The sequence below is a fragment of the Pipistrellus hanaki genome, assembly GCF_964339955.1.
Source record: "Pipistrellus hanaki genome assembly, chromosome: 18".
Lineage (NCBI taxonomy): Eukaryota > Metazoa > Chordata > Mammalia > Chiroptera > Vespertilionidae > Pipistrellus > Pipistrellus hanaki.
The window spans coordinates 38,304,717-38,330,417 of NC_140520.1; the positions used below are offsets into that span (position 1 = coordinate 38,304,717).

At 58.0% G+C, this 25,701-nt stretch overlaps 1 protein-coding gene across 2 annotated transcripts in view; it reads left to right on the plus strand.

Moving 5' to 3' along the window:
• LMX1A (LIM homeobox transcription factor 1 alpha) overlaps window positions 1–13,223 on the plus strand; it is a 102,596-nt gene extending 89,373 nt beyond the window's left edge. For both annotated transcript variants that reach the window (XM_084867124.1, XM_084867125.1), the window contains exons 5-9: window positions 2,852–3,024; window positions 5,467–5,544; window positions 7,031–7,097; window positions 9,035–9,205; window positions 11,283–13,223. In XM_084867124.1, the coding sequence (XP_084723250.1) occupies window positions 2,852–3,024; window positions 5,467–5,544; window positions 7,031–7,097; window positions 9,035–9,205; window positions 11,283–11,443 (650 nt within the window). In that variant the 3' untranslated portion in view covers window positions 11,444–13,223. The remainder of the gene's footprint in view (window positions 1–2,851; window positions 3,025–5,466; window positions 5,545–7,030; window positions 7,098–9,034; window positions 9,206–11,282) is intronic.
• The last annotated feature ends 12,478 nt before the right edge of the window (window positions 13,224–25,701 follow it).

Genomic DNA, 25,701 nt, shown 5'->3' on the forward strand with positions numbered 1-25,701 from the left:
TTCAGCATTCCCATAGTGCTAGCCAGTGTGAGTTGCATGTGGCCAGGTTCTCATTACAGAGGGGAAGGAGGAAGCGATAGAAAAACTCAAAGAAGAAAAGATACAGAGTGTGGGAGTTTGTGGCTGTGTACCCATGTGTGTATGCATGCATGTGAGTGTGCATGTGTGTATGTCTGTGCATGTGCGCGCACACATGTGTGAGCATGCATGTGAGCGAGTAAGTGTGCAAGCATATGAATGCATGGGCCTTCATGTGGAGCACATGTGTATGCATATGTGACTGAATGTGTGTATTGTATGTGTACGTGTGCATGTATATGCACATGTGTGACGGCATGCGTGTGGCTATGTATGTGAGAGTATGTGCATGAGCATGAACATGAGTGTGAAATGCATATGTGTACACATATATGAGTGTGTGCATGTGTGCACAGGTGTGCATGCATGTGGATGTGTGTGTGCTTCCACGTGTATGCATTTAATGTGACTGTGTGCATGTGTGTGTATGTGTGTGCGTGTGTGTGCATAAAGCCCATTTGCACTCGGAAAGGCCCGGGTCTGATACAGATCCACAGTAATTGCACCATCACTGTCCTTATTCCTGTAAACCTCCAGAGCACAAGGTTCCCCTTCCTGGGCAGCAGCCAAGCAGGGGAGAGGGGCGTCCAGGCCGTGGCGGGTGGCCAGCACTCCCGAGTGGAGCCCAGCTCCCCTGGGGCCTGGGGATGGCTGAGCTGGCATGCCCTGGTTCTGACCCAGCACCCTCCCCCAGCCTGGCACAGGATCCCCATCCAAAGTGGTCCTGGCTGAACAAAGGTGTCTTTCTTGGGACGCTACCTCGGGCCTGGCTGAGCGCAGCGTGGCCACTGTGTGCTGTGGCCGGTGCACCGGGGTGAGGCCTCCCTCAGTGGGGCTGGCAGTGGGGGAGGGGGTGCTCAGAAGGGAGGGGACTAGTGGGGGACCTGGGTTTAAAGTAAGCTCTGTCCCTTTGGGACTGAAAGAGTGGCTCTTCCAGGAGGCACACAGGTGCACGATCAGGCCCTGAGCACCTGCCCTGTGAGCCCTCTGTCCTCACCCTGTAATAACTGGCCGCCCAGCCGGGCGGCTCCTGATAATCAGATCTCCACGGCCGTCAGGTGGGCGGGGGAGGGGAGACAGCGCTCCCCGCTGTGTGCCTTTGGGCCAGAGGTCACCCCTCCCCTGGCCTCAGTTTACACTTCTGTGAAAAAAGGCTAATGCCCATTTCCTGCCGCGTCCTGCCGCAGTGAAACAAGGCGCTGTGAAGGCTGCGTGTCTGGTCCAGGCCACATGGGCGTTTCCGTATCGCCTCGCGGTGAACAAGGGCTGCCCCGCCCTGAAGGCGCTCTCCTGACACACAGCGCCCCTCTCCTGGACGTGGGTTGTGTCAGTCATTTCTAATTCCAGCGACACCCGCACCGTGTCCCCTTCCCCCACGCCCTCCCGTGGGCCATGTTCGGGTGCGGGGTCTCTTTCCTCTAGCCGCTGGGACTCTGAGGGCAGGGGCAGGGTGGCACCGTCCCTCTGTCCCAAGGAGTCCTTGTGCCGTGACCACATGTGAGCCCCGCTGCTGGCTGACTGAGCAAATGACAGAAGGAGCCAGTCCCGGTGCGGACCCGGCTGCTCTGGGTCTCAGGGAGACCCCGTGAGGAATCGTGGGGAAGGCAGTTTCCACACAGCAGCTGCGGGGACTGCCCTTCTCGGGACCCTCGCTGGCCGCCTGCGGGATTTTACCTGCTGCCTCGTCCCGCTGGAGCACAGCTGTGCCTGGGAGCTGGGGCCCCGCCTCCACTTCCCTGCCTCCTGTCCTGGCAAATTCTCCCGTGCCCCCCCCCCCCCTTCTCCTCCACAATCCCGGCCTCCTCCCAACTCCTCCAGGCTCACCTGAGGCCCCACCCGCCTCTGTTACGTGTGTCACAGGCTGTGGGGAGAACACAGCAGCCTCCAGCACTGACTGCTCCGTGCCCAATGCCCAGTGCTTGCTGCCCAGTGCCCAGCCTGGCAGGGTGGGCCAGGAGGTCAGGGACCTGGAGCAGGGCCTGGTGGCACACAGTGGCCCACAGCGGTGCCCACTCATGTCTGCGGCTGCCTTCACAAGGTGACAGCGGAGTTGCAGCTGCAGTGGAGACCGTGGATCTGCGGAGGAAAACGTGGCTCTGGCTGCTTACAGAGGAGGCCGCACACCCCTTCTAAAGTGTCACATGATTCCTGGAGGGCCAGGGGGCTGCAGAGAGCAGAGAGGTGGGCGGCCAGAGGAGGCCGCAGAGGGAGAAATGTTCCCAAAACAACAGCAGTGGCGGAGCACCAACCGGAGCCTCGTCCTCTCTCCACCCCCCTCCCCGCCCCCCTCCACCTGCCCCTCCCAGCCTTCCTCTTCCCGCCTCCCCATCCTGAGAACCAGTCTGTGCATGTGGGTGGTCTGCAGGTCCTGGGCCCTCGCTCCAGGTCTGGATGGAGCAGTGACAGCTACGCAGCAGTGCCAGCAGACTGGCATTTATTTTACGCCAAGCAGCATTCTGTGGGCCTTACCTGTCAGCCCCTGAATCCTCTCAGACCCCAAAGAGGGAGGTTCTCTTACACCCGGGTTTGCAGTAAGGGAACGGAGTTGTAGAGCGCTAAGCCACTCCCCACCCCGGGAGGTCCAGGCGAGGACACACTCGGGAGAACCATCTCGCTGGGGTGCCTCTCAGCCCTGCCTGGGCCGCCCCATCGGAGCACCGAGCACCAGCGCGCACTCCCGTGTAAGCCTCGGAGGCGTGGGCCGAGCGCCTCTTAGGGAATCGCGCTGCCCCAGGCAGTGGCCGCGAGGGACACCCCCTTTCTACCTTTTCAGGCAAAAGTGACGATGAAGACAGTCTCTGCAAGGCCGCCCACGGGGCAGGGAAAGGAGCGGCCGAGGACGGCAAGGACCACAAGCGCCCCAAACGGCCCCGAACCATCCTGACCACCCAGCAGAGGAGGGCGTTCAAGGCCTCGTTTGAGGTGTCATCCAAGCCATGCAGAAAGGTACGGGAGGAAAGAGGGGGGATGGGCCCTGCCCACTTCTACGTGGTCACCCCACTCCTCTGGCGTGGTCACAGGCACCTGGGGTCAGGGCGGCGGGAGGCTGCTCGGTCTGTGCAGTGGCCTGGAGCGGGGTGGGGGACTCTGGGGTCTGAGGCTGTGGCCAGAACCGCCCGAGCTTTCCTGTGAGCGTGCCCACTCCGCCGGCTGCCTGCTCACACCCGTCACTCCGCTGGCCAATGGGAAGAGCACAGGTGCCACTTGGGGTGACCACGGTGCTGGGACCGAGAGCCACACTGCGGGCTGGTGGTCCGCTCTGGTTTTGCTCCCGTTTGTTCCTCTTGGGGAGGTGACCTGGGGACTCGTCTGTGTGTCATTCCTTGGCTTTGGCTGTTGAATGGCATCCTGCCATCCGGATGGGCCATCGTTCGTTTGTTCATTCACTTGTTACGGATCAGGCTGCTGTGAATTTTCATGAAAAACAAAACAGAACGCAGCAGAGGTTGGATGAGGGAGACACTTACTTCTCTCAGGGGTCACAGTCTGGCGGTGACAGTCCTAGGCTGCTGGGCCGCCCTGCTGGCCATCGCGTGGCCGGAGCTAGTTGGTTCTCACCATTGCTTGCAGCCATTGTGATGGAGAAAGAGGAAGTGGAGGGCAGGCAGCTGCCTCTTTAAGGGCAAACCCAGGATTCTTTGCGTCACTTTCATTCATATGTGTTTGGCCAAAATGTGATCCTGGGACGGCCTCCTGCAGGGAGACTGGAGTGAGTCTGCCCGGCCGACCACGTGCTGTGCTGAAGCTGGGATCCGGGTGCTGATAGGAGGCAGAGGGTGGGTGTTGGGGACACTGGTCTCTGCCACGGAGCGCTGGCCTGTGCATTGAGCAGCTGCCGTTTGTGGCTGCCTGTCACAAGCTGGTCCCTGTCACGTATGTGATACAGATAAGAAAGCCCCCATTGAATTTCATGGAGGAAACACATGAACACTTTAGCATTGTTTTTTCTGCATCTGTATCTGTGTCATTCATGGTTTGCTGCCGTAACAAACACCACCTCCGTGGTTTCCAGCCCTCAGTGATTTCCTGCCCCTGGGCAGGGCAGGGCTGCAGCCTGTGGGCTCAGGTTCCGCTGTCACCAGCCTCTCCTTCGAGGGTTGGGCTGATTGAGAGCGGCACCTGATGCTGTTCTCCGGAAGATAGCAGAAGGCCAGAGGCTACGTCACCCAGCAAGCCCAGGGAAGCCCTCCTGGGTTTCACTCCCACTCCCACGCACCCACTTTCCACGCCACGACCGGCCTTGGCCAGCCCCACTAAGTTGGCGTGCGGGGAAGCCGGGGAGGAGCAACACTGGAGAGATTGGAGCTATTCACAGCAGAGTGCTCGGCGCTTCTCTGGACTCTGGGCGGTCCTGGGGAAAGTGAAATGGCCTGCCGTCAGCTCGCCCAGGACAAATGACCACCCTCATGGTGCTTGTGTGCGTGCACTGAACGCTCACCCCCGTGGGCCTGTGCCCAGCGGGTCCCGGCAGCCTCCAGCCTTGGCAGCAGACACGCGTGCACATGACTGCACCTGAGAGAGGCCGCGTGGCCAGGGCCGGGGCGGCGGGAAAGGCCCCTGTGCCTGGGAGTCAGCAGGCTCTGCAGAACAGGCAGCTCTTGGGCTGGGCCTCTGCAGGGCGGCGAGGGTCTCACGGTGAAGGCGGGTCCCTGGGCATAGCTGTGTACAGAAGGCTGTGCTGTGCACTGGTCTGATCCTCCCCCCCCCCCCCCCCCAGGCCTCCTGGCCGCCCTGCTGATGGGCTCACTCAGGGAGCTCCTCCCGAATCCGACTAGCAGGGCCATGCTGCTCCGGCCCCTCGGCGTGCGTCTACACGAGGGCAGATATTTAAACACAGATCTTCATGGTGGGGGTCCCCATGGCCCCACTCTGCAGGGCCCCAGGGTGTGTGCCTGTCCAGGGCGTCTGCTCTGCCGGAATCCGGAGGCCGTCGCAGTCTTTTTGGGCCAGGCTCTCGTGGGGTTACTGAACATGAATGAGTGTTCGTGAAACACCTGGTCACCCAGAGCTGGGGGACAGAACCGAACACTCAGGTCATGAATTAGGACAGAGAAGAGAACCACTGTGTTTTGCTTGGCAGCCTTCACTCTGGGTGCTCCTTGAGAGGGTCAGTGCACACGCATGGTGGTCGGCTGGGCATAGGCTTTGCAAAGCTTGAGAGCCATCTGAAAGCCTGATTTCCAGAGTCGGGGATGCCCCAAAGACCTCTTATTCACTTCTAAGGGGACACTCACTCCTCCCCGTGCGCCTGGGAGACCCTCTCTGTTCCCGTGCTTCCATCTGGCTGCACGTCGGGCAGTGCCGTGCCGGCACCAGACCCCTCAGGCCTCCCGCGCTCTGCACGGAGTTCCCACCTTTCCTTCATGGTCTAACGCTCTGTTTTTCCAGGTGAGGGAGACGCTGGCTGCAGAGACCGGGCTGAGCGTCCGTGTGGTCCAGGTGTGGTTCCAGAACCAGCGAGCCAAGGTAGCCGGCGCCTCAGCCTGCCTGTTGGGGGCGGGCCCCTGGGACGGGAGAGGGGGCCGTGTCCTGGCCGACAGCTCACTCATGGAGCGTTCCCTCGACTTCGAGGTTCTGCTCTCAACAGTCATCTGAGGCCCAGCCGCGTGGCTGCGGAGTGGTGGGCGTTTGTCCTGGTGAAATGGCCTCTGTTTTTCTCGTGGCCATGACTGTGGGCCTGGCCTGCGTGTGCGTGTGTGCGTGAACAAGTGTCTTCCTGTGCCTTTTGGGAAAAGCAGGTTCTTTAAGTTACATTAGTTTTACCCAGATTCAAAGTTCTTTTCAAATGTCAGAGAGAAACCAAAGGCCCACATATGACTGTTCTACCTCGACATGATGGCCCGCGGACGCCTCCCGCCTCTCCCAGAGCAACAGCCTCCCACTTGTCCCCCCAACCCACCTAACCAGTGCAGGCCACGTCTTCATAGTACCATCTTCATTCTCCCGGGCAGGCCTTTACTGTAAATGTTTTTATTGATTTGAGAGAGAGAGGAGGAAGGGAGGATAGAGATAGAAACATCATCAACCAGCCACCTCCTACTCCCCCCCCCCCCCCCCCCCCAAATCAGGCCTGCAACCCTGGCATGTTCCCTGACCAGGAATCGAACCAGCAATCTCAATCACTGAGCTACACCAGCAGGGCACAGTCTTTTACTTTAGACTTGAATTCACATGTCCGGTGGCCCATTGCTTGAGAGCCTTGAGCATCAGCGGGCGACGAATTACAGCTCGCTATTTACATAACGGTTTAAGGAGCGTGTGCCTCCCTGAGTTTCTTGGAACACGCCGTTATTGTGCCTTCCATGGTCCTTCCCATGGGAGGGTTTCATGGCTAAAGGGTGTGAAGGGCCGGCAGCCTGCGGAGTCACGTGGCATGGAGCACCTGCGGAGCTCTGGGGAGCCTCGTAGTAGAGAATTATTTTGTAACCTAGCGTCTCCACGCACACACTCCAGTGGATATTGGTATCTCATGGGACCCTCGCTGTTCACGGAACATAGTTTGAGAAACACCGGGTCACAGTGTTCCTTCAGGAAGTGTGTGCCCTCATGGTCTTTGGGGGTGAGCTCCTTACCTGGAGGCTGACCCTCCCAGTGGGTCCGCAGACCCGAGGACCAGCAGGCAGGGGAGTGATGTGGACAGCCTCTAGTTCACCCCAGCTCACACCCTGGGGGCAGCCCCTGCCAGGCTGCAGGCCCCTCCCCGCACGCAGACCTCATGTAAAACTCTCAACATCAGCAGCAAGTTTTGTTTGTGGGGAGGGACTCGCTGCTCCTGCTGAGACACCATGGCTGCCCAGAGCTGCCATTCCACACGGCAAAGCACCGGCAGCTAACTCCGGGCGCTGCATGTGCGTCACCTCTGGGGGCCTGTTCCCGCCCTTCACGCGGCCGTCCCCGAGGCCTGAGCCCCTGCCAGTCCCCTGCCGTCTAACCCTGGGTCTCTCCGCCGCAGATGAAGAAGCTGGCCCGGCGGCAGCAGCAGCAGCAGGACCAGCAGAACACGCAGCGGCTGAGCTCAGGTAAGGGCCCTAACGCCGGCCTTGCCAGGCCGATCCCCTGCCACAGCCTCCAGCTGCCCCGCTTCCTGGACGGCCCCTGTGGGCTCCCAGACGCCTGGCCTCGCCGTGCGGGTGGAGCCTGGCCTCGCTGTGCGGGAACTGAGCCCGAGGAGCTGTGACCGGTTGGCACCGCTGCAGCCTGGATCCGCCTGCGGGAGGGGGCGCTGGGCTTGCCTGAGCACCTGCCCTGGCCCTGCCCAGTGTCGGGACAGTGAGGATGGCCTGCAGCGCCTCGTCCTGCCTAGTCCTCCGTCCTCGGGCAGATCAGCCCCATGAAGCACGTTGTGACTCCGCCTTTGTCAAAATTACGTAAAACGGGGGGATGATGACAGTAAACGAGTAATTGCCTGCTTTGCGGAGCAAGTTTCTAGTTCACAGCCCGGCTCCCGCCTGCTGGCCTGACACTGACAGAGCCACCCCGAGGCCGGCGGTGACGGTACTAAAGGGTCCACGAGGCTGACCGAGGCCCCACAGGAGGAAGGGGCCCATCAGGAACCCAGACCCCTCTCTCTGATTCAGAGTTCCTGCATGAACCTCATTTCTTTAAACTGTATTTTGAATTGATTTCAGAGAGGAAGGGAGAGGGAGAGAGAGATGGAAACATCAATGATGAGAGAGAATCATTGATTGGCTGCCTTCTGCATGCCCCCCACTGGGGATTGAGCCCGCAACCCAGGCATGTGCTCAAAGCGGGAATCAAACCCTGACCTCCTGGTTCATAGGTCAATGCTCAGCCACGGAGCCACATGGCCGGGCTCAACCTCATTTTTAAACGAGGACTGGGGAGGGAAAAAAGGACAGTTGGGAGTCTTCAAGGAAGCTCAAAACATTCAATCAAGAGTGACGGTTTTAGAAAAACGTCCGTTGAAGTGATATGGCCCCACTCAGCCGTCCGTTCCCCAGATCCCCCAATGGTCTGCCTGCTCCTAAGACAGGCTCTCACATGCCCATCACCCACACGTGGGCCACCTGCACCTGCAACAGCACAGACTCTGGCTGTAAGATCGGGGCGGGGCCTGGGAACCTGCATGTCTAACAAGCTCCCGCAGCTGCTGGTCTGCAGCCACACTCGGAAGGCCCCAAGCAACGCTCCACGAACCTGGGTGGACCTTGACACTGGGCTCAGCCAGGACGCCACTGGCGGCCCAGAGTTCCCCAGCTTCTCACACGGCTCTCAGGAGAGTTAAAAACATTGATGAGAGAGAAACATCTACCAGCTGCCTCCTGCACACCCCCCACTGGGGATGTGCCCACAACCAAGGTACATGCCCTTGACCAGAAGCGAACCCGGGACCTTTCAGTCCGCAGGCCAACGCTCTATCCATTGAGCCAAACCGGTTTCGGCAGATGCCTTTGTTTCAATGGCGTGGTTCAGGACGCTCTCATAAGGCGCAGGCTGGGACCCGCCAGTCAGTTCACATCTGTCCCCTCTGTGAATGGAAAGCCCTGACCCAGCCAGTAAGAAGTGACTTAGCCGTGGCCACACAGTCCTTTGACGAGATGCTCTTCCCCCGGTGGCCACAGCCTGCAGTCCCCTTAGTCACTGAATAGGCTGATTGGGTGTGACCCCTGAGGGCAGGTCTTACAGGATGTGGCAGTTTCTGCTCCCTGCTCTCTGGACACCATCTCTGGGGAAGTCGGCTGCTGCGTTGTGAGGTCGCTTACGCAGCCCTGCGTGGTCCACGGGGTCAGGCTACGGGGGTGCCCAGGGCAGCCCAGACTCCCTGCGCTGCCCCCGCCTGCTCTCCACTCTCCTCTCTGTATGGAGCCGCAGCAAAGACCAGTGCCCGGCGGGGCCCTGGGATGAGGGCTGTGATGTTTGGAAGATGCTCTGTGTCCCCCTGCCCGGCGGGAGATGCGGGCTGCATGGGAGGTGACCTGGCCTCTTTGTCCCACAGCTCAGACCAACGGCGGCGGGAGCACCGGGCTGGAAGGCATCATGAGCCCCTACACGGCCCTGCCCACCCCGCAGCAGCTGCTGGCCATGGAGCAGGGCGTGTACAGCGCGGACCCCTTCCGGCAGGGCCTCACCCCGCCCCAGATGCCTGGAGACCACATGCACCCCTATGGTAAGAGGCCTCCGCGGGCGGGGGAGTGAGGAGGGCCACGCTGCTGCCTCAGCCCGCCCCTCAGGAAGTGAGGAAACAGGACCTTCCTGTGCCTGCAGGTGCACGTGGTCTGCCTGCAGGATGGCCCTCCTCAATGCTCACCTTTGGTTTAATGGTATTTGTCAAGGAAGCACTCAGTTCTACTGCCCCAGGCCCACCCTCCGATGTGGCCCCTGCTGGCCCCCAGGCCGCCACCTCACAGGGACCATCACAGCTTGCTTGTGTGCGTTTCTTTTCTGCGCAAACACATCCGCCCGTTCCCAGCTGTCTCCTGAAGCTGCATGCCCCACGAGGCCCAGGAAGTCCTGCTGGGTCCCCACGCAGGGGCCACAGAGCACCCGGCAGGCAGGTCACCAGCGCTGTCTCCGTTCACTCCCCTCAGCGCCGCTGAGTTCTCGGTTTTAAGCAGGAGGTTGTGCTTCCCGCCTGCCTGGCTGAACTTCCCGTCCTTCCCTCCGGAGAGGGGCCGGCGCGTCTGTCAGCCCTGTCAGCATGACCTAGGCCAGTGGTCGGCAAACTCATTAGTCCACAGAGCCAAATATCAACAGTACAAAGATTGACATTTCTTTTGAGAACCAAGTTTTTTAAACTTAAAGTTCTTTTTAAAAATATATTTTATTGATTTTTTACAGAGAGGAAGGGAGAGGGATAGAAAGCTAGAAACATCGATGAGAGAGAAACATCCACCAGCTGCCTCTTGCACACCCCCTACCGGGGATGTGCCCGCAACCAAGGTACATGCCCTTGACCGGAATCGAACCTGGGACCTTTCAGTCCGCAGACCAATGCTCTATCCACTGAGCCAAACCGGTATCGGCTAAACTTAAACTTCTAATGCCACTTCTTCAAAATAGACTCGTCCAGGCCTTGGTATTTTGTGGAAGAGCCACACTCAAGGGGCCAAAGAGCCGCAGTTTGCAGACCACGGATCTAGGCAGGAGGCCCAAGGACAGTGAACTTTCACGGGAAGGAAATACATAAAAGCTGAGAAAACGCTGTTCTCATTGGACCACATGGACGCCTGCTCGGTTCTCCTGGAATTCCTGAAGCAGAAGCTGACCTGAGAGGTCCAAAGAACCCCAATTCCCACACCCACCCTCCAGCACGGGGGTCTAAATCCTGGTGTGTGGAGAGCTGAGCCTCTGCACTCGCCAGTGGCTGGGTGAGCTCTAGCTGGGCGGCTGGGGTTGGACCTCAGGGCCAGGTACCCGGCAGCAGTTTACACGAGGTCAGCGGCCCGGGCAGCAGCCCCTGCCGGTGGAATCCGCACACACAGCCCGAGAGCTAAAAGCAAAGTCTGAATGGCAAGCCTCCAAAACAGCATCTGAGACAGGCCTCAGCGCACGCGTGTGGTCCAAGTTCTCATGCCCTTTATGTTAAAAGCCCCCCTGCGCTTCACGTTGACCCTGTCTGCCCTCAATGCGTCCGATAAACCCAGTGCAGGCTGGGCCTGCGGTCCTCGCTGACCCGCCGCCATCGTGGTGTTGGCTTCCTCTGTACCCGTCGTCACTCCACAGCTGTGGAAAACTGGGCAAATGCCTTTTTGCTGATTCTTAACTTTCCAGTCCCAGGCGTCTTACTACATACAGGCCCTGAGGACCCTTCAGTAAAATGAACCATTAAAACCGCGAGACAAGCCCAGCAAACTGGTTTTCCCTGTCCGGTTGACTTGGAGTGGAGTGAAGGGCATGCGCCTCTGGTTGTCACGTGGCCTCCAGCTGGCCGGTCGGGGGTCCCCTTCTGCTTGCCCGCATACAGATGCGGGAGGCAGAGGTGCCGCGCCCCTGACTGCGCTGTCACGGAGGGGAGGTGGTTGACTGCCCTCTTTTCCCTGCGCTCAGCTTGGCGTTTGGCGTGTTTTCAGTTGTTGCACTGCAGACATGAGCCCCAGGAGACTAGAGGCCTGTGGACAGGGACTCTGTCCGTGTAGCCTTCCACGGCACCCGCACGCCAGAATGCTGGGTGCTGGTGTGTTTCTCAGCACCCAGGGGAGTCCCTGCTTTCAGACCCTCACGCCTGTGTTTCTTCTTCATTTCAGGTGCCGAGCCCCTTTTCCACGACCTGGATAGTGACGACACCTCCCTCAGTAACCTGGGTGACTGTTTCCTAGCAACCTCGGAAGCCGGGCCCCTGCAGTCCAGAGTGGGGAACCCCATTGACCACCTGTACTCCATGCAGAATTCTTACTTCACCTCTTGAGCCTCCCCCAGAGCTCGGTGGCCGGGCTCCGTATGGAACACCACACGCGGGAGGGCCGCTGGCTGCAGGGCCGGAGGCCGGGACGAGGCGGCGGGGGAGGGTGTCTTGTCGGAGATGCTGCCGAAGGGGGTGGCTGGCATTTCCAAAGACTGGATGCATAACAGATCTCATAGTTTAATGTTTTAATAAGAGTCTTAGCGTTAGGTTTGCAGGCGTGTTTGTCGCTGAGGACAGGGATGTTTAATGTAGACATTGTCATGCAGGCTAGATAGTAGAGACCCTAACCGCTTCCCACCTCCTCAGGAAGCGCTTGTCAAGAGGTGCACACGTCTCTTCATCCGTACAACCACGGCAGGCGGGCGGGCAGGCAGGCGGGCAGGCAGGCAGGTGTGTGAGTGACCTTTCACACGTCATCTGCAGAGTCTGTGCCCGTGATGGCAGACACGCCTGGGCAGCAGAGGTGTGGTTATTTTCAGTGTGAGCTCTATTTAAGGAAACGCTTGATGCACTTAAGTTATAAAATGAGAGGAATTACTTTTATAAACTTTATTTCTCGTTGGAAGAGACCTGTGCAGGCAGGGAGGGCTGCTCCCGCGGCCCCCGGCTCCGGGCTCTGTCGTCAGCACCACGGAGTGTGGGCAGCAGCTCAGCGTGGCCAGCAGGTCCTCTCCTGGGCTTGGCCCTCTCTGGGGCCTGGCACTGGCCCGGGACAGCACAGTTCATGGCTACACTCCTGGAGAGGGGGAACCCCACTCCTTGTTTCTTCAAAATTGTGACATGTGGTTGTTGGTGGTGCCAGGCAGTCCGTTCTGCTCTTGTCTGGCATCATCTGCAGGTGGGGTGAGGTCGATAGTCCATACGTACCTTATGGGGGACCCAAGGCCTGGTCACCCCCAGGACACATGGGCTGAGACGAGTATCTGAGGTTTGTTCAAACCACAACCAGACCAGTCCCGGGGCGGAGGCGGACCCTGGGCCTGCAGAGCTGGGGCTCCTGTGCCCTGAGAGCCACGGTGCCTGGAGCCCCTTCTGGGAAGCCAGGCTCAGACACCAGGCAGGACAGCGGGGGCACCAGAGTCCTCGGGAGGGGGCTGTGGCTGTGGGCACAGGAGGGCATCGTGGGGTTCCAGATCAGGGGCAAGCCGCAGCGAAGAAGGGTTCCTATGGCTTTAAAGGTTGTTAAAAGGGAAGGAGACTGCACGGAGTGTATGTGGCCGGGAAAGGCCGAAATATGTCTGTACTTCTCACATGTCGTGTGCTGGCCTGTCCTGGGCTCTGTTCTCGGGGCTCACGGGTCCAGGTGGGAGCCAGGGCCCCCCTTAGGCTCACTTTGCTGACCTGACCCCGAGGACCCCGCTGCCATCACACACGGGGTGAGCTGCCCCGTCCTCCAGGTGCTGCTAAGATGGGCTGCTTCTGTGCCGGGAAAGGAGCGCGGTGCCAGGGAAGGCGGTCCTCTGGGCCCTGCCAGGCCCGGTCCAGGCCGCTGCCTGCGGGGACGACGCCACCATCAGCCTTGGACCCAGCGCTCGCCCGTCACTCAGACCCAGGCAGGAGGGAGCATGCCCTGGCGGCAGCGTCGTGGTCATGTGATATTTGTGCTCTGGTTAATAATTTATGCAACCAGCCTCAGCCAGCCCGGCGAGCGGACAGCAGGCGGCGCGGTGGGGCCGCCGGCCTCGGTGGGAAGGTCCCCGGACAAGGCAGCAGGTCCCCTGTGAGTGAGCCGAATAGAGGCCCCGTTCCGCTCCTCCACCTTGCAAACCGAGATGACATTAAAAACCTCTTACACACGAGCTGCTGTTTATTTGGGGCATGGGGGTGGGATAGGGGTGGGGACCAGGGGGCTGGTGTGTTGTCACAGGGACGTGGGGCGGGGCTGATGGCGAGCTTCCCATGAAGGGAAAGGGTGACTCCCCAAAAACAAGGAGAAAAGGGCCCCCCTCCTGCTGAGATGGAGCCAGCGACCCCCAGGAGGAGGGCCTGCCCGGCCTACCCTCAGTCAGGGTCTTGAGAGCAGAGGCTGGAGGGGCAGGTGTCGCTCCCTCATTTCATAGGTGAGAAGCCGGGGTCGGGGACGCTCGGCCAGCCTCAGCGTTCTCATTTGTCTGACTTCCGAGGGCAGGGGTGGGGCGTGGAGTGAACCTTTCCCGCCCGCGGGGAGCTGGCGATGGATGCCGGTAAAGGACGCGCAGGAACTCCCTGTAGGCCCGCGTCCGCTGCTGGCGTAGGTGACGTGTGCTCCGGGCACCAGGAGAGAGGCCACAGGGTGGGCCAGGCTTCCCCAGGCAGAGGGCCCGGGCTGGGCCTGCAGAGTGGGCGGGACTGAGAGGCTCTGAGAGGAGGGAGGGCCTCAAACAGCAGGACCAGCATGGCCAGAGCCCCGAGGACGGGAGGCAGGCCCCACGGGCCAGTGCGGGGCCCGCTGGAGGGAGGGGAGTGCTGCCCAGGGGTGTGTCTGAGGCTTCTAGGGGCTGATGGTGAAGGTGCTGGTGAGGGGTGTCTCCACTGATTGCCAAGGAGACAGGTATGGCCAGGGCTGCTGGTCGTTCCCTTTGTTCTATTCTCATACGGTACCATCAGGTCTGTGGTCCCGGTTACTCGGAATAAAGCTTCTGTCCCTCAAAGGCCAGCCCAGCTGAGCGGCTCCTCTGCCCACGCCCGCCCAATGGGGCGTCAGGAGCATCACGGGCAGCACCTCGGTGCCACGTCCTCCTGGCTGGAGCGCAGGTGCAATGGCTGGAGGGGAGCAGCGATCTCAGACCAGGACGTGAACTTGTGAACAGAGAGCACACGTTGAGGGACAAGGCAGGAGGAGCCCGGACTCCTGAGGATTCCCGGGAGGCACACTGCATTCCCTGCCTGACTGTCCAGGCCCTAACTCTCCTGGGAGAAATAAACCTGTGTTCCAAAGCTGCCCTGTTGTGTGTTTATGTGGCTCACAGCAGACTGGATCCTGACACAAAGCTGGCGGGTGAGGGAGAAATCTCCGGCCCACAGACCATGCAGGTAAATAGTGACGAGTGCAGACAGCATGCTCACGGGCGGGAGCCAATGGGGCAGGACGGACAGGGCGGGAGGGTCCCTGTGACTGAGGACGTGAGGATGGTCTGGGCCACAGGTGCTCCAGCTGGGCCTCCTCCGCAGCGGAGGGGCGGTTGCAGCTGTGTGGATGACGTGGCCGTTCCTCTGGCTGCTCTCAGAGCCGCACCAGGAGCGCGTGGACCCTCCCCCGCTTCCTCAGTCAGGCCAGAATCTCTGGAATCTGGGGAGAAGCTTTCCTTCCTGATGGCCTTTGGCCTGTACCTGAGCCCTCACGCTCCGGCCTCAGTCCTCCATCACAAATAAAATAAAGCGACAGTGCAGTCTCCAGCCACTGCACTCCGGGAACAGTCACCTTTCCCAGAGGACAGGGCTCCTGGTCAGAAGAGGATCTGGACACAGCGTGAGGATCGCCGGGGCCTCGACAGGTGGGTGCGGCTTCCCAGCAGGCAGGTGGAGGGGGGTGGCGTCCTGGGAGGTGATGTTTACACTGGGCCTTGGGAGGTGGAGCACAGGTGGGGAGCATAGTCCAGAAAGAAGAAATGTTACAGGAGGAGCAGGGGATGATGGCGGCATGGCCAGAACGTCGGAGCATAGGGAGCAGGGTGCAGGGTGCAGATTGGCAACACAGGCTGTGAAATCAGATGGGGGCCGGGGGGCGGGGGACCAGGAGGGTCTCACAGGCCCCCCAAAACTGTGCTTACCCATTGGGGGCAGCAATGGTTCATCCCACAAACCTGTCCGAGCATCACCAGGAAGGAGGCAAATTTGGGGTGTGATCAAGATAAGGACACGCATGGCTGGTGTGGCTCAGTGGTTGAGTGTCGACCTATGAAGCAGGAGGTCCCTGTTCGATTCCCAGTCAGGGCACATGCCTTGGTTGTGGGCTTGGTCCCCAGTAGAGGGCATGTAGGAGGCAGCCGATCCATGATTCTCTCTCATCATTGATGTTTCTATCTCTCTTTCTCCCTCTCTGAAATCAATAAAAATATATTTTTTTTTTTAAAAGAAAAGGACACAGCTTCCATCCTTACAAAGTTTCAGGTAAGTATAGATTCCAGCAAGTCAGGACTCGGAAGCCCAGACCCCCAAGAGTCAGATGTTGCGAAAACTGGTGTTGCTCAGTATGTAGAGCATCAGGCCTGCGAACTGAAGGGTCCCAGGTTCGATTCCGGTCAGGGGCATGTACCTTGGTTGTGGGCACATCCCCAGTAGGGGGGTGTACAGGAGGCAGCTGATCAATATTTCTCTCTCATTGGTGTTTCTAACTCTCCATCCCTCTCCCTTCTTCTCTGTGAAAAATCAACAAAATATATTAAAAAAAAAAGAAGAGATGTTGAACCCCTGGGGTATGGCTTAGACTTGTCACTTTTCGCCTGGACATTGGCCAGTGGGAGAGGATGCAGCTTAGATGGAAATGATCAGTCCTTTGGGACAGGAAACCAGCGTGGCCTCAGGTGCCATCTCATTCTGCCACTTCCTGCCGCCCCTCAGACTTCCCTCTCCCCCTCGGGAGCTGGGGCTAAGGCGCAGCTTGCCCGCAGGGACCTGGGGTGGAAGGGGGGTGAGTGGCTGCCTGAGCCGGGTGGCACTCCCTGTGGTCACTTGATGCAGAGCAGTGGCCTGGCTGAAGGGAGGGGGACGGGGGGCACTAACATGGGGCGTCGCTTGGTGGCAGAAGTCACAGGACGTGGTCACTAGTAGGGAGAAGAGGAGGGAGTGAGAGACTTTGGGGCTCAAGGAACTGGGCACACGTGATACCTTTAGAACTAGGGAACCTGCCACGCCCACCCTCCACTGTCCAGGAAGATCCCCTCCAACAAATGCAAACATAGAACCTGGCAATCAGTGAGAATCACTGATCGGCTGCCTCCTGCATGATCGAGTATCAAGCCACAACCCAGGCTTTTGCCCTGACTGGGAATCAAACTGAACCTGCCCTTGTGGGACCTCAGGGCTGTGTCTGGGATGCAGTCTGCTGGGGTGAGCACTCGGGGTGAGGGGAGAGGGAGGCTGCTGGCCAGTGAGCATTTGGGGGGCTGTGGGGAGGCTGCTCAGTGCCCCGTTGCTGCTGGACTGCTGTGGACTCCCGCCTGGCAGGGAGTGCAGGCTCAGAGGAGGGTCTTTGAGGAACTTTGCCAGAAAATGAAGGTCTCGGGTGTGGGAGGGCGGGGAGGGGAGAAAGGAGGGATTGGGATTGACCTTCGTGTAGGGACGGGGACATTCCATCAGCAGCCCCTCTTTGTCCTCAGATCGCGCCTGATGGCCTGAGATTTGCTGGGAGATCACGTTTCAGGCAGGGCTTCTCTGATGCTATCGGCAGAGGGCAAGGGCCAGCTCTGAGTGATGCCACGCCAGTGACCGCGCTCTGCAAAGGCGGCAGGGAGCGTGGCTTGGAGCTAAACGGCGAGGTTTCTGGGCAGGAGAAGCGTCAGCGTGGGCTGGGGGATGGGGCCAGCCTGCTGATCTGACCTGGAGGGCACAGGCGCAGGGCGGTGCTCTCTCTCCATAGACACACACACTGCCATTTAAGTCACTCACCGGCCAGGGCAGAAAGCTGGAAGCAACGCATTGCATTAATTTAATAATACATTTTATAAACCCAGCATATCACAAATGTCATTGTTCAGCACGTCCCAGTGGCTGCATTTCAAGGGCTCAGCAGCCACATGCTGTGGGGTCTGCTTCATCAGAACCCAGGGAACGTGGGCTCAGCACGTGTTCCAAACATGGACGGGAAGAGGCAGGAGGAGTCTGGTTCTGAGCTGGAGGAAGCTGGGCAGTGGCTGCTTTGCAGTGGAAGCTTACTTGCCTTGGGCTGCGTGTGTCTGGGGGGCTGAACCCTCTTCCTTTCTTCCTTTTTTTTTTTTTTTTAAAAAAATATTTTTATTGATTTCAGAGAAGAAGGGAGACAGAGAGAGAGAGAGAAATATCAGTGGTGAGAATCACTGATCGGCTGCCTCCTACATGATCGAGTATCAAGCCACAACCCGGGCCTGTGCCCTGACTGGGAATCGAACTGTGACCTCCAGGTTCACAGGCTGATGCTCAACCACTGGGCCACGCTGGCTGGACTCCTCTTTTTTTCTTCCATTAGCTTCCTCTTTTCCTCTTTCTACCTCCGTTTACCTCGATACTCAGCAGACAGGGAATACCGAAGGAGCCAGAGAGCAAGGGCGCATCAGGCCTGCATGGCCAGGGGAGGGGTCGTGACCGATGGCTGTTGAAGTGGCCACGCCAGGCTGCACACAGTGTGTTCGCATTTCCTTACCAGAGGAGCTGACTGTAACTTTGTGATTCGCTGAGAATGGCCTGTGCCTTGGCCTGCTTATGGCCCAGGATCAGGGCAACGCGGCTGCTGAGCGAGGCAGACAGGCCCTGGGACCGTGACCTGGGAGGCAGGGAGAGGCGAGCCTGCAGTGAGCTGTGTGTCCTGCTGGGTAGACTCCAGCACCCAGCACAGAGCCTGACAGGTAACAGACGCTGGGGAGCTATTCGCTGAGTGAATGAAACACCCAGAAGGCCAACACCGGCCTTGGCCCTGTCACATGGAAAGACGGGTGTCTCATTCGGACATAACGCGGGCAGGATGGCCTGGTCGGTCCTGGGAGGGATGGGTGCCCCGGGGCGGGCTGCTCGCCTTCTCCTTCACCAAATGCAGCCCGAGCAGCGCACACTCCGCACCAGCGCAGCGAGGGGTCCCGGGCGCTGCCCCAGGACTGAAGCAGACACACAACGGCAGCCGCAATGCCACACACATCAAAGCAACACCTGGGCCCAGTGTCCTGGGCAAATGCTGAGGGCAAGGGTGGACCTGCTCGGGGAGGTGAGCTGGCTCCACAGGGGACACGGTGCTGTCCTGGAGTGAAAGGGTTTCGCCTGGAGACCGAGGTGTACTGGGGGGAGGGTGCTATGACCTCAGCACCAGCATGGCCTTGGGACACCGTGCCCCTCCCTGCTTTACTGACTCCCTCCCACACCGCCTCTGTGGCCCTCCAGTGTGGTCACGCTGACGGCGCCTGCTACGTGGCTCTGCGTCCCAACGTCCTGGGACTGTGGCTACAGCTGTTGCTGACCACCACCCAGCAGCCTGGGTGCCATGGATCCTAGAAGCCACTCAACAGTGTCCCAACTCCTGGCCCTTTGGATCTAAAGCCACATGCTGACTGGGGCGGGCACTGGCTGGTGGAGAGGAGGTGGGGGGGATAGGGCCCCAGCAGTGTTGGCCCTGGGACGGCTCCAGGTCACCTTCTCCCACAGGTGTGGCCCTGGGAGGGCTCTGCCTCATGGCTGGGCAGACAGGAGCCACACAATGCTTCCTCCAGCTCCCTGGCCCCCGTGGCCCCGTGGCCCCCACCTGCTGCCAGGCTCACCTGGAAGGCAGTCCTCAGCCTCTTACCTTAGGGGGGCTCCGTGAGCTCCGGGGAAGGAGGGAGGGGTGGACCCCTGGCCTCCCGGCCCCAGGGCCCTCTCCATTTCTTGACCTGAGCCCACGGTGACCTGGCCCTGCCCCGGGGCGAGCAGGTGTCTCCCCTCCATCACCGTCTGCATTCACACTCACTCAGCAGCCGGGGCCTGCCTGCTCCCGCGAGGCGAGGCCGGTGACACTCACTGTCAGCACCTTGCCTTGCCCTTATCTTGATTGGCAGGAAGACTGTCTGCCACGCGGGGGTTCAGACAGCAGCCAGCAGCCTGGGAGGGGGCTAGAGCCCCAGAGCTCCGGAGGCGAAAGGCCCAGAAACCTGTTTCCAGGGAGGTCTTGTGGCAAAGCACCGGGGCTAGGGAGCATCAGCATAAGTTTAAGAGGTGACCCGCCGCCCTCATCCCCTTGCCCTTGACCCACCTTCGCCTCCCATAGGTGCTCCTGAAAGCCTGAGGGATGCTGCCAGCTCCGCTGCCTGGCCTGGGCGCCGTCTCAGGGCACACGCCTCTGCAGGCTGCACAGGAGAGTCAAGGCCCTAAACATGATGACACCTGGGGCTCTTTGTCCTTCCTCTTTCTTCCTCCCCTCTTCTTTCCTCCCATTCCCCTCCCCTCCTCTTCCCTTTCCTTTTCTTCCCTTCCTCTCCCTTGCCTTCCTGTTTAATGAGCTGAGTACCTGCATGGCAGGTGCCTAGGATATCACAGGAGAAAAATTCTGTCCCTCTCAGGAGTGACCTGCCAGGCTCTCATGTGGCCAGGGGACCTCGGGATTCCAAGGGTCAGCACGCTGAGGTTCGTGTGATTCAGGCCGTTCCCCCGTGCAGCCCATGCCATCGGACAATCATTGAGAGCAGTGTATCAGGGAGGGAGATGGATTACACAGAGCGACTGGTGTGTGTCTGCATCCCAGGCAAGCCACATAGCGGTTACAATGCCCGGAGGCTGCTTAGGAACATTTATAAGTGATTTACACCAATTACTGCATTCTAAACGAATGGATTGGTATCAGTCCAGCCCAGGCAGCTGACTGGTTGTCTCAATCGGTAAGAAAGAAGACGCAGTCACACGGACACACAGGATCACAGTCAGAAGTCCGTCCAACATCCGGGTCCCTAACAGCATACGGCTTTTATTTTATTTCTCACTAGTTTCCGAATAATTGGGCATCACATTTGGCCCACTGCAGCAAGGCTCTGAGCTCTTCCATGGTGTTTGTGATGTTTGGCCACATTCCCAATTCAGCAGCTTTTGCACGTTTTTTCACTTTTCTAGCCTATGTGACAGGGCGTTGACTGGGCTAAGGGTGCAAGCTTTGGAATCGGGCCTGCTGGGTCCAATCCCAGCTCCCACCGGCAGTGTCCCTGTGCGATGTGGCCTTTAGGAAGTGACTTGCTGTCTCCGGGCCTCAGCTTTCTTTTCTGTAAAATGGGTATAATAGTACCCGCCTCGGAGCTGTTCGTGTCCTTAAGACACTGTAAGTAGCAGAGGGAACATGAAGAGCCCTCCCCAAAAGCAGTTTCTGAGCGTGGGATGTGTGGCGTTCTGAAGCTCTCCGCCAGCAGAACAGATACACAAAGCTCAGTGGGAACCAGCAGGCGATCTGCAGCCAGCCTTAGGCGGTGACATCAGAGATGTCCAGCCACTGAGGGTGACGGAAGTCTTTCTTCCCCTCAATGTGGCGGCCACAGCTCCACGTACATGTTTGCTGGTCGGTGCACCCCAAACATGGTGCTTCTTACACCCACTCCACGAAAGGCAAACCCCGGGGAACCGTCAGCCGCCTGTGAAGCTTTGTCTCCCCGAACGATGCTAAGGGCTGTGTGTCCTCCAGTCTCTCAGCCGGATCTGGGGAGTCCGAGGATCAGACCTCCTCCTCCCACCTTCTCACCAGGCCCCATCCCATCCGTCTGTCCCCACAGGGAGGCTGGCCGCGGGGGTCGCTGCTGCTCTCATTTGCGTCTGGAGACAGCACAGGGGGCCGGGCTTTGGGGAGGTTCCCAGGTGCAGCATCAGCGCAGGTGGGGGCAGGAGGGGGTCTGAGGTGCGGGACTGTCTAGTCTAAGGTGACCAGACGTCCTGCTTTTGGCTGGACAGTCCCGGTTTTTAACAATTTTTTCTGTGTCCTGCAGTGTTAAAATCGGGACTGTCCCACCAAAAACGGGACGATCTGGTCATCTTTGCTAGTCCCATCCGTGAGGCGCTGCGGAGGCTCGGCCTTCGGCACCAGACGCTCTTCCTCCCTGGTGCTGTGCTGTGCCCAGTACACCCCCTGCCATAAGGGCTGAAATGCTTCTCTTCACCCCGATCTGACACTGCCCCGGGGGCTGCGGAAAGGGATGCCCCTGACGTGATGAATTTGCATTTTCCCACGGGTGGACTTCGTTTTCAAACTAAACCCAACTCCCTAGGCAGTTCCTGCCTCCACGGCCTGATCACGTGCCCGTTGTGCTAAGTAGCTACACGCAGTGCGGTCCAGCTGACAGGAACTGGGCTTCAAGCTGGGCTTGCATTAGCGGGCTCCTCCTTTGATGGGGCTGGATTCCCACCTTCTCATTCCAGGATTCTGTGCCCTGGGCCTCTGGGTCCCGCTTGATGGACACTTGTGAGTGCTCCAGCCCCCATCCTATCTGGCCCGTGGCTGGGAGGCATCCAGAGCACTCCCGTGCTCCCGGCCAACCTCTCTGGGTCGGACCGATGGGCCCAGCACGGCCCTGGCTCCAGGCGTTCCGGGCCCACGACGCCTGCCCACCGGTGCTCTCCCCCGGCTCGTTTTCACGGCGCTGCCCTGCGCTGCGAGGGCCCTTCCTTCTCTCCGAGCTCTGGCGATACCGGCGATGCTCGTCTCCATGTCCGGGGCTGTGCGGTTAAACAGAAACTGGTCCGGTAGTGTCTGCCAGTTCCCACAGGTCCCCTCCACCCTGGACCGTGGCCTAGTTCTAACTGGCCCTGTTCTAACGAGCCTAGCAAAAGTGCATGAATAAATCTGTCTCCTACAAATATGCTAAATACCCTGTTTCCCCGAAAATAAGACAGTGTCTTATATTAATTTTTGCTCCCAAAGATGCTCTAGGTCTTATTTTCAGGGGATGTCTTATTTTTCCATGAAAAAGAATACGGTACACATTTATTGTTAAATGAAGATAAAGGAAATTTATTACCTGTATACGGTATGGTAATACAGTAGTTGTCAACACAAACCAGACAAACTGTGAATCCTACAGTATCAAGAATTTACTCATTTATTCAATGACAATCATGTCATCATCTTCTGGAACATCATCATAACAATCCAATTCCTGAATTTCCTGGTGAATTTCTTGTAACTCTATTTCTTTCAGAATCAGTGGACCAAATCTCTCATGTTTAGCCTGGGGGGGGCCTTATTTTCGGGGGGATGCCTTATATTTCACTCAGAAGGAAACCTGTAAGTAGGTCTTATTTTCGGAGGATGTCTTATTTTCGGGGAAACATGGTAGTATTTCACCAGTATAAACAACTTCGCAAAATTGAGACCCAAATTGGTGAAGTGATGGCACTGGGTCATTGATGAGGGCACTGGGTCCTTTCAAGGGCATTGGGCCATTGACGAGGGCACTGGGTCATTGACGAGGGCACTGGGCCATTGACGAGGGCACTGGGCCATTGACGAGGGTGGACGGCCACCGGGGGACAGAGCATGTTCTGTCTCCCTTATTCCGCTCCAGGCAGACACTGACCTGGAGGTGTCTTCTCCATGTCACATCCGATGAGACACTCAATGGCATCAGGGCAAGGGGAATGGTCTCTGCCTTGGTGTCTCCCGAGGCACCTGGCATAACTATACTCACGTGACATCGTGGGAGGAATCTGACCCAGTGACCAGCTGTGTGCCAGAGACACACTCTCCCCTCCCTACTTCCCACATGCACAGAGGGAAAGAGACGACTTACAGCAGACAGGCTCGAGGCACTTTCCAGGCAGGATGCCCCGCTTGTAGTGTTTGCAAAACGTCAGGTCCAGAGATGTTACAATAATTATTCTTAATGAATACTGGTCCCTCGCCTCATTTCTACTCAGCCCTCTTCCCTGATTTCTTGAATTCCATAATCCTGTCCATCATCTAATATGCTGTCTATTGAACTGTTGTTTTGTTCGCGTGTCTGCCTGCTAAGATGTGAGGAGGGCATCCCTGTGTGTTTTGTTCCCGCTGAATCCCCGTTCCCGGAACAGTGCCGGGCACAGTGTAGGTGCTCAGTAAACTCCTCCTGCGTGGAGAATGCGACAGGTGTGGGGAAGGCTGGGATGAGGCAGTTCCACAGGGTTCTTTCCTTCCGCATCGCCATCGCCTTGGCTATAAGAATGTGCATGTCTTCCCGGCTCACCAGAACACAGTGCATGAAGCACTCACGTTTCCTACCTGATTTTTCCAATGACCTACCCAGGGTTCCACAGCCACTCTCGGGGCTGGAACCTCGAGCCTGCTGACAGTCAGACCCCTGCTCTTTCATCTTCCCTCTTCCTGGCGCACCATTAAATCCATTTTTCCACCAGGCAGTAGCTAATGTTTTAAATGAGTGCGCGGGTCCAGAAATCTTTTATCAGGTTAGGAGCATGGAACCTGATATAACAGCTTCCAATATAAGGAAGCATGTAAGACACTTAAGTGGGCACATAGATCCAATCTCAGTCCTAAGAAGACATGTCAGTATTCATCCAAATTCCTTCCCTGTAATGGAATTTAATTATGATTGTACTTTCAGGAATTTAAAAAGAACGTATCAGGCATCTAACCTCTATGGTGAATTTTAAAATAAGAAAAAAATAATAATGAATAGAGGCAGGAAAAGAGGGAGCTCTCTCTCTCTATTTCTCACACACACACACACACACACTTTTTTTTTTTTTTTTTTTTTTTTTTTTTTTTTTTTTTTATGTTTTCCTGCAGAATCTGAGGCCTGTGTGGGTCCTCTGTCAAGTAGGCTCTTTGTCTGAAAGGACTGAGGGTGGTTGGAGGGCCAGACTTTTACTGGGAAGGGACCAGGACTGAGGCAGGTGGCCTAGCCCGGTCTGGAATGTGTGGGTTTTTACTCTGCACTGGGAAGCTTTCACGACATGAGTCCAGGTGATAAGGAGAGGACATCGATTAAAGCTGGAGCAGTACAACCAAGGCAGGGCTTGGGACAGAAGAGGCAAGATCCCAGCGCAGAGTGAGCCCACTGGGCTGCGTGGCCTTGGGGAAGGCAGTCACAGAGGCAGGAGAAGTGAGCCGCTCTGGGCTGTGTGGATACAGGAAACAAGTTACAGAGGCCAAAGGAGAATCCTGGGGAATGGGTTCCGGGGGTTAGCCCCGGACGAGCTGCTGCTGCCTACTGCTCACTTGGTTGCAAGTCTCATCAGAACCTTCAGAGCTTAGGAGAAAGAAAGCAGAGACACACTCCCGAGGAAAGAGGTGGGGGAAGTGCCCAGGGGAGAGCATGGACTGGGTCCTTGGTCTTAAGGGTTTTTTATCTGTTTTCTAAAGGCCAGAATTGTAGGGAGGTCTCAATCAGAATATTCATCAGTTTTCTCAGTGTGTTTTTTGATTTGCTACTGCAGTAAAATGACCACATAAGAGGGATCAAGGTCATTCTCTGGTCAGTTTCACCTTCAGAGATTGTCACCAGAGCGGGACTGGAACCCTGGTGGGTCTGCCCGGCAGTCTGGGATGTGGAAACCATTTGCTCCTAAAGGTCCTTGGTTGGGAAGATAAGATCTTGCTCTGGCTGAAACCAGTTCGGCTCAGCGTGGGCCTGCAGACTGAAAGATCCCAGGTTCAATTCCGGTCAAGGGCGTGTACATTGGTTGCGGGCACATCCCCGATGGGGAGTGTGCAGGAGGCAGCTGGTCGATGATTCTCTCTCATCAATGATTCTAACTCTCTATCCCTCTCCCTTCCTCTCTGAAAAATCAATAAAATATTAAATAAAAAAAAAAGATCTTGCTCTGTATTAGCGAGCTGTACATTGCTCAGCTGACTCTTTAGCTCGCTTTCTCAGTCTTCCCATTCCACTTGTCAATAACTTTTTCTAGCTTCTTACTAACCTGCCTCAGGGCAGCATGGTGCAGAGGAGCGAGAGCTGAACCCGGGAGCATTGAACTTGGATTACCCCTGTGTCTGTCACTAGCCAGCTGTGAGCATCCAGGCCCATTATTTCCTTGGGGCTCATGACCAGTGGAAAAGGTGGTCTTGAAATGCGTTCCCAGGCTTCGTTGCAATAGTCGGTATAAATACTAAGCGTAGAGTGTCAGACAATAGCCCTCAGGCTTCGAGTACGTAAGACTCACCTGACTGGCAAACATGGGGTTCAGGCCACATTCCCAGGGGTGTTGGTGTGGGAGGTAGGGGCAAGCTGGGAGTCCGCGGGTTAGCACACACCTGGAGATTCGGGCATGGCTGGATGGGTCAGCCCTCTTTGGGGAGCACTGGGATTTCCGTTCTAGTGGCTCAGAAAAGGCACCGGTCTCCTCAGGACCCGCTGCCCTGTGGCCAGCTCACCAGAGCAGCATGGCAGGAGAGAGACTAGAGCCAGGGAAAGGAAACACCACCAGGCCGGGCCATGAGGAGGGTGCATGGTGTCCGGGCCAGAAGCTGAGCAAGGCCGGAGGATTCCATGGACTCTCAGGTCAGGCCAGAGCGAGGGAGAGGGAGAGAAAGGGCCTGCTGTGACCCCCACCTGCACCTTCACAGCCCCTGCTGGGAAGAGAGAACTTACCGCCCAGCCCGAGGCTGAGACCAGTGCATTGGCCACAGTCACGCAGCTGCTGAGCGGCAGCCC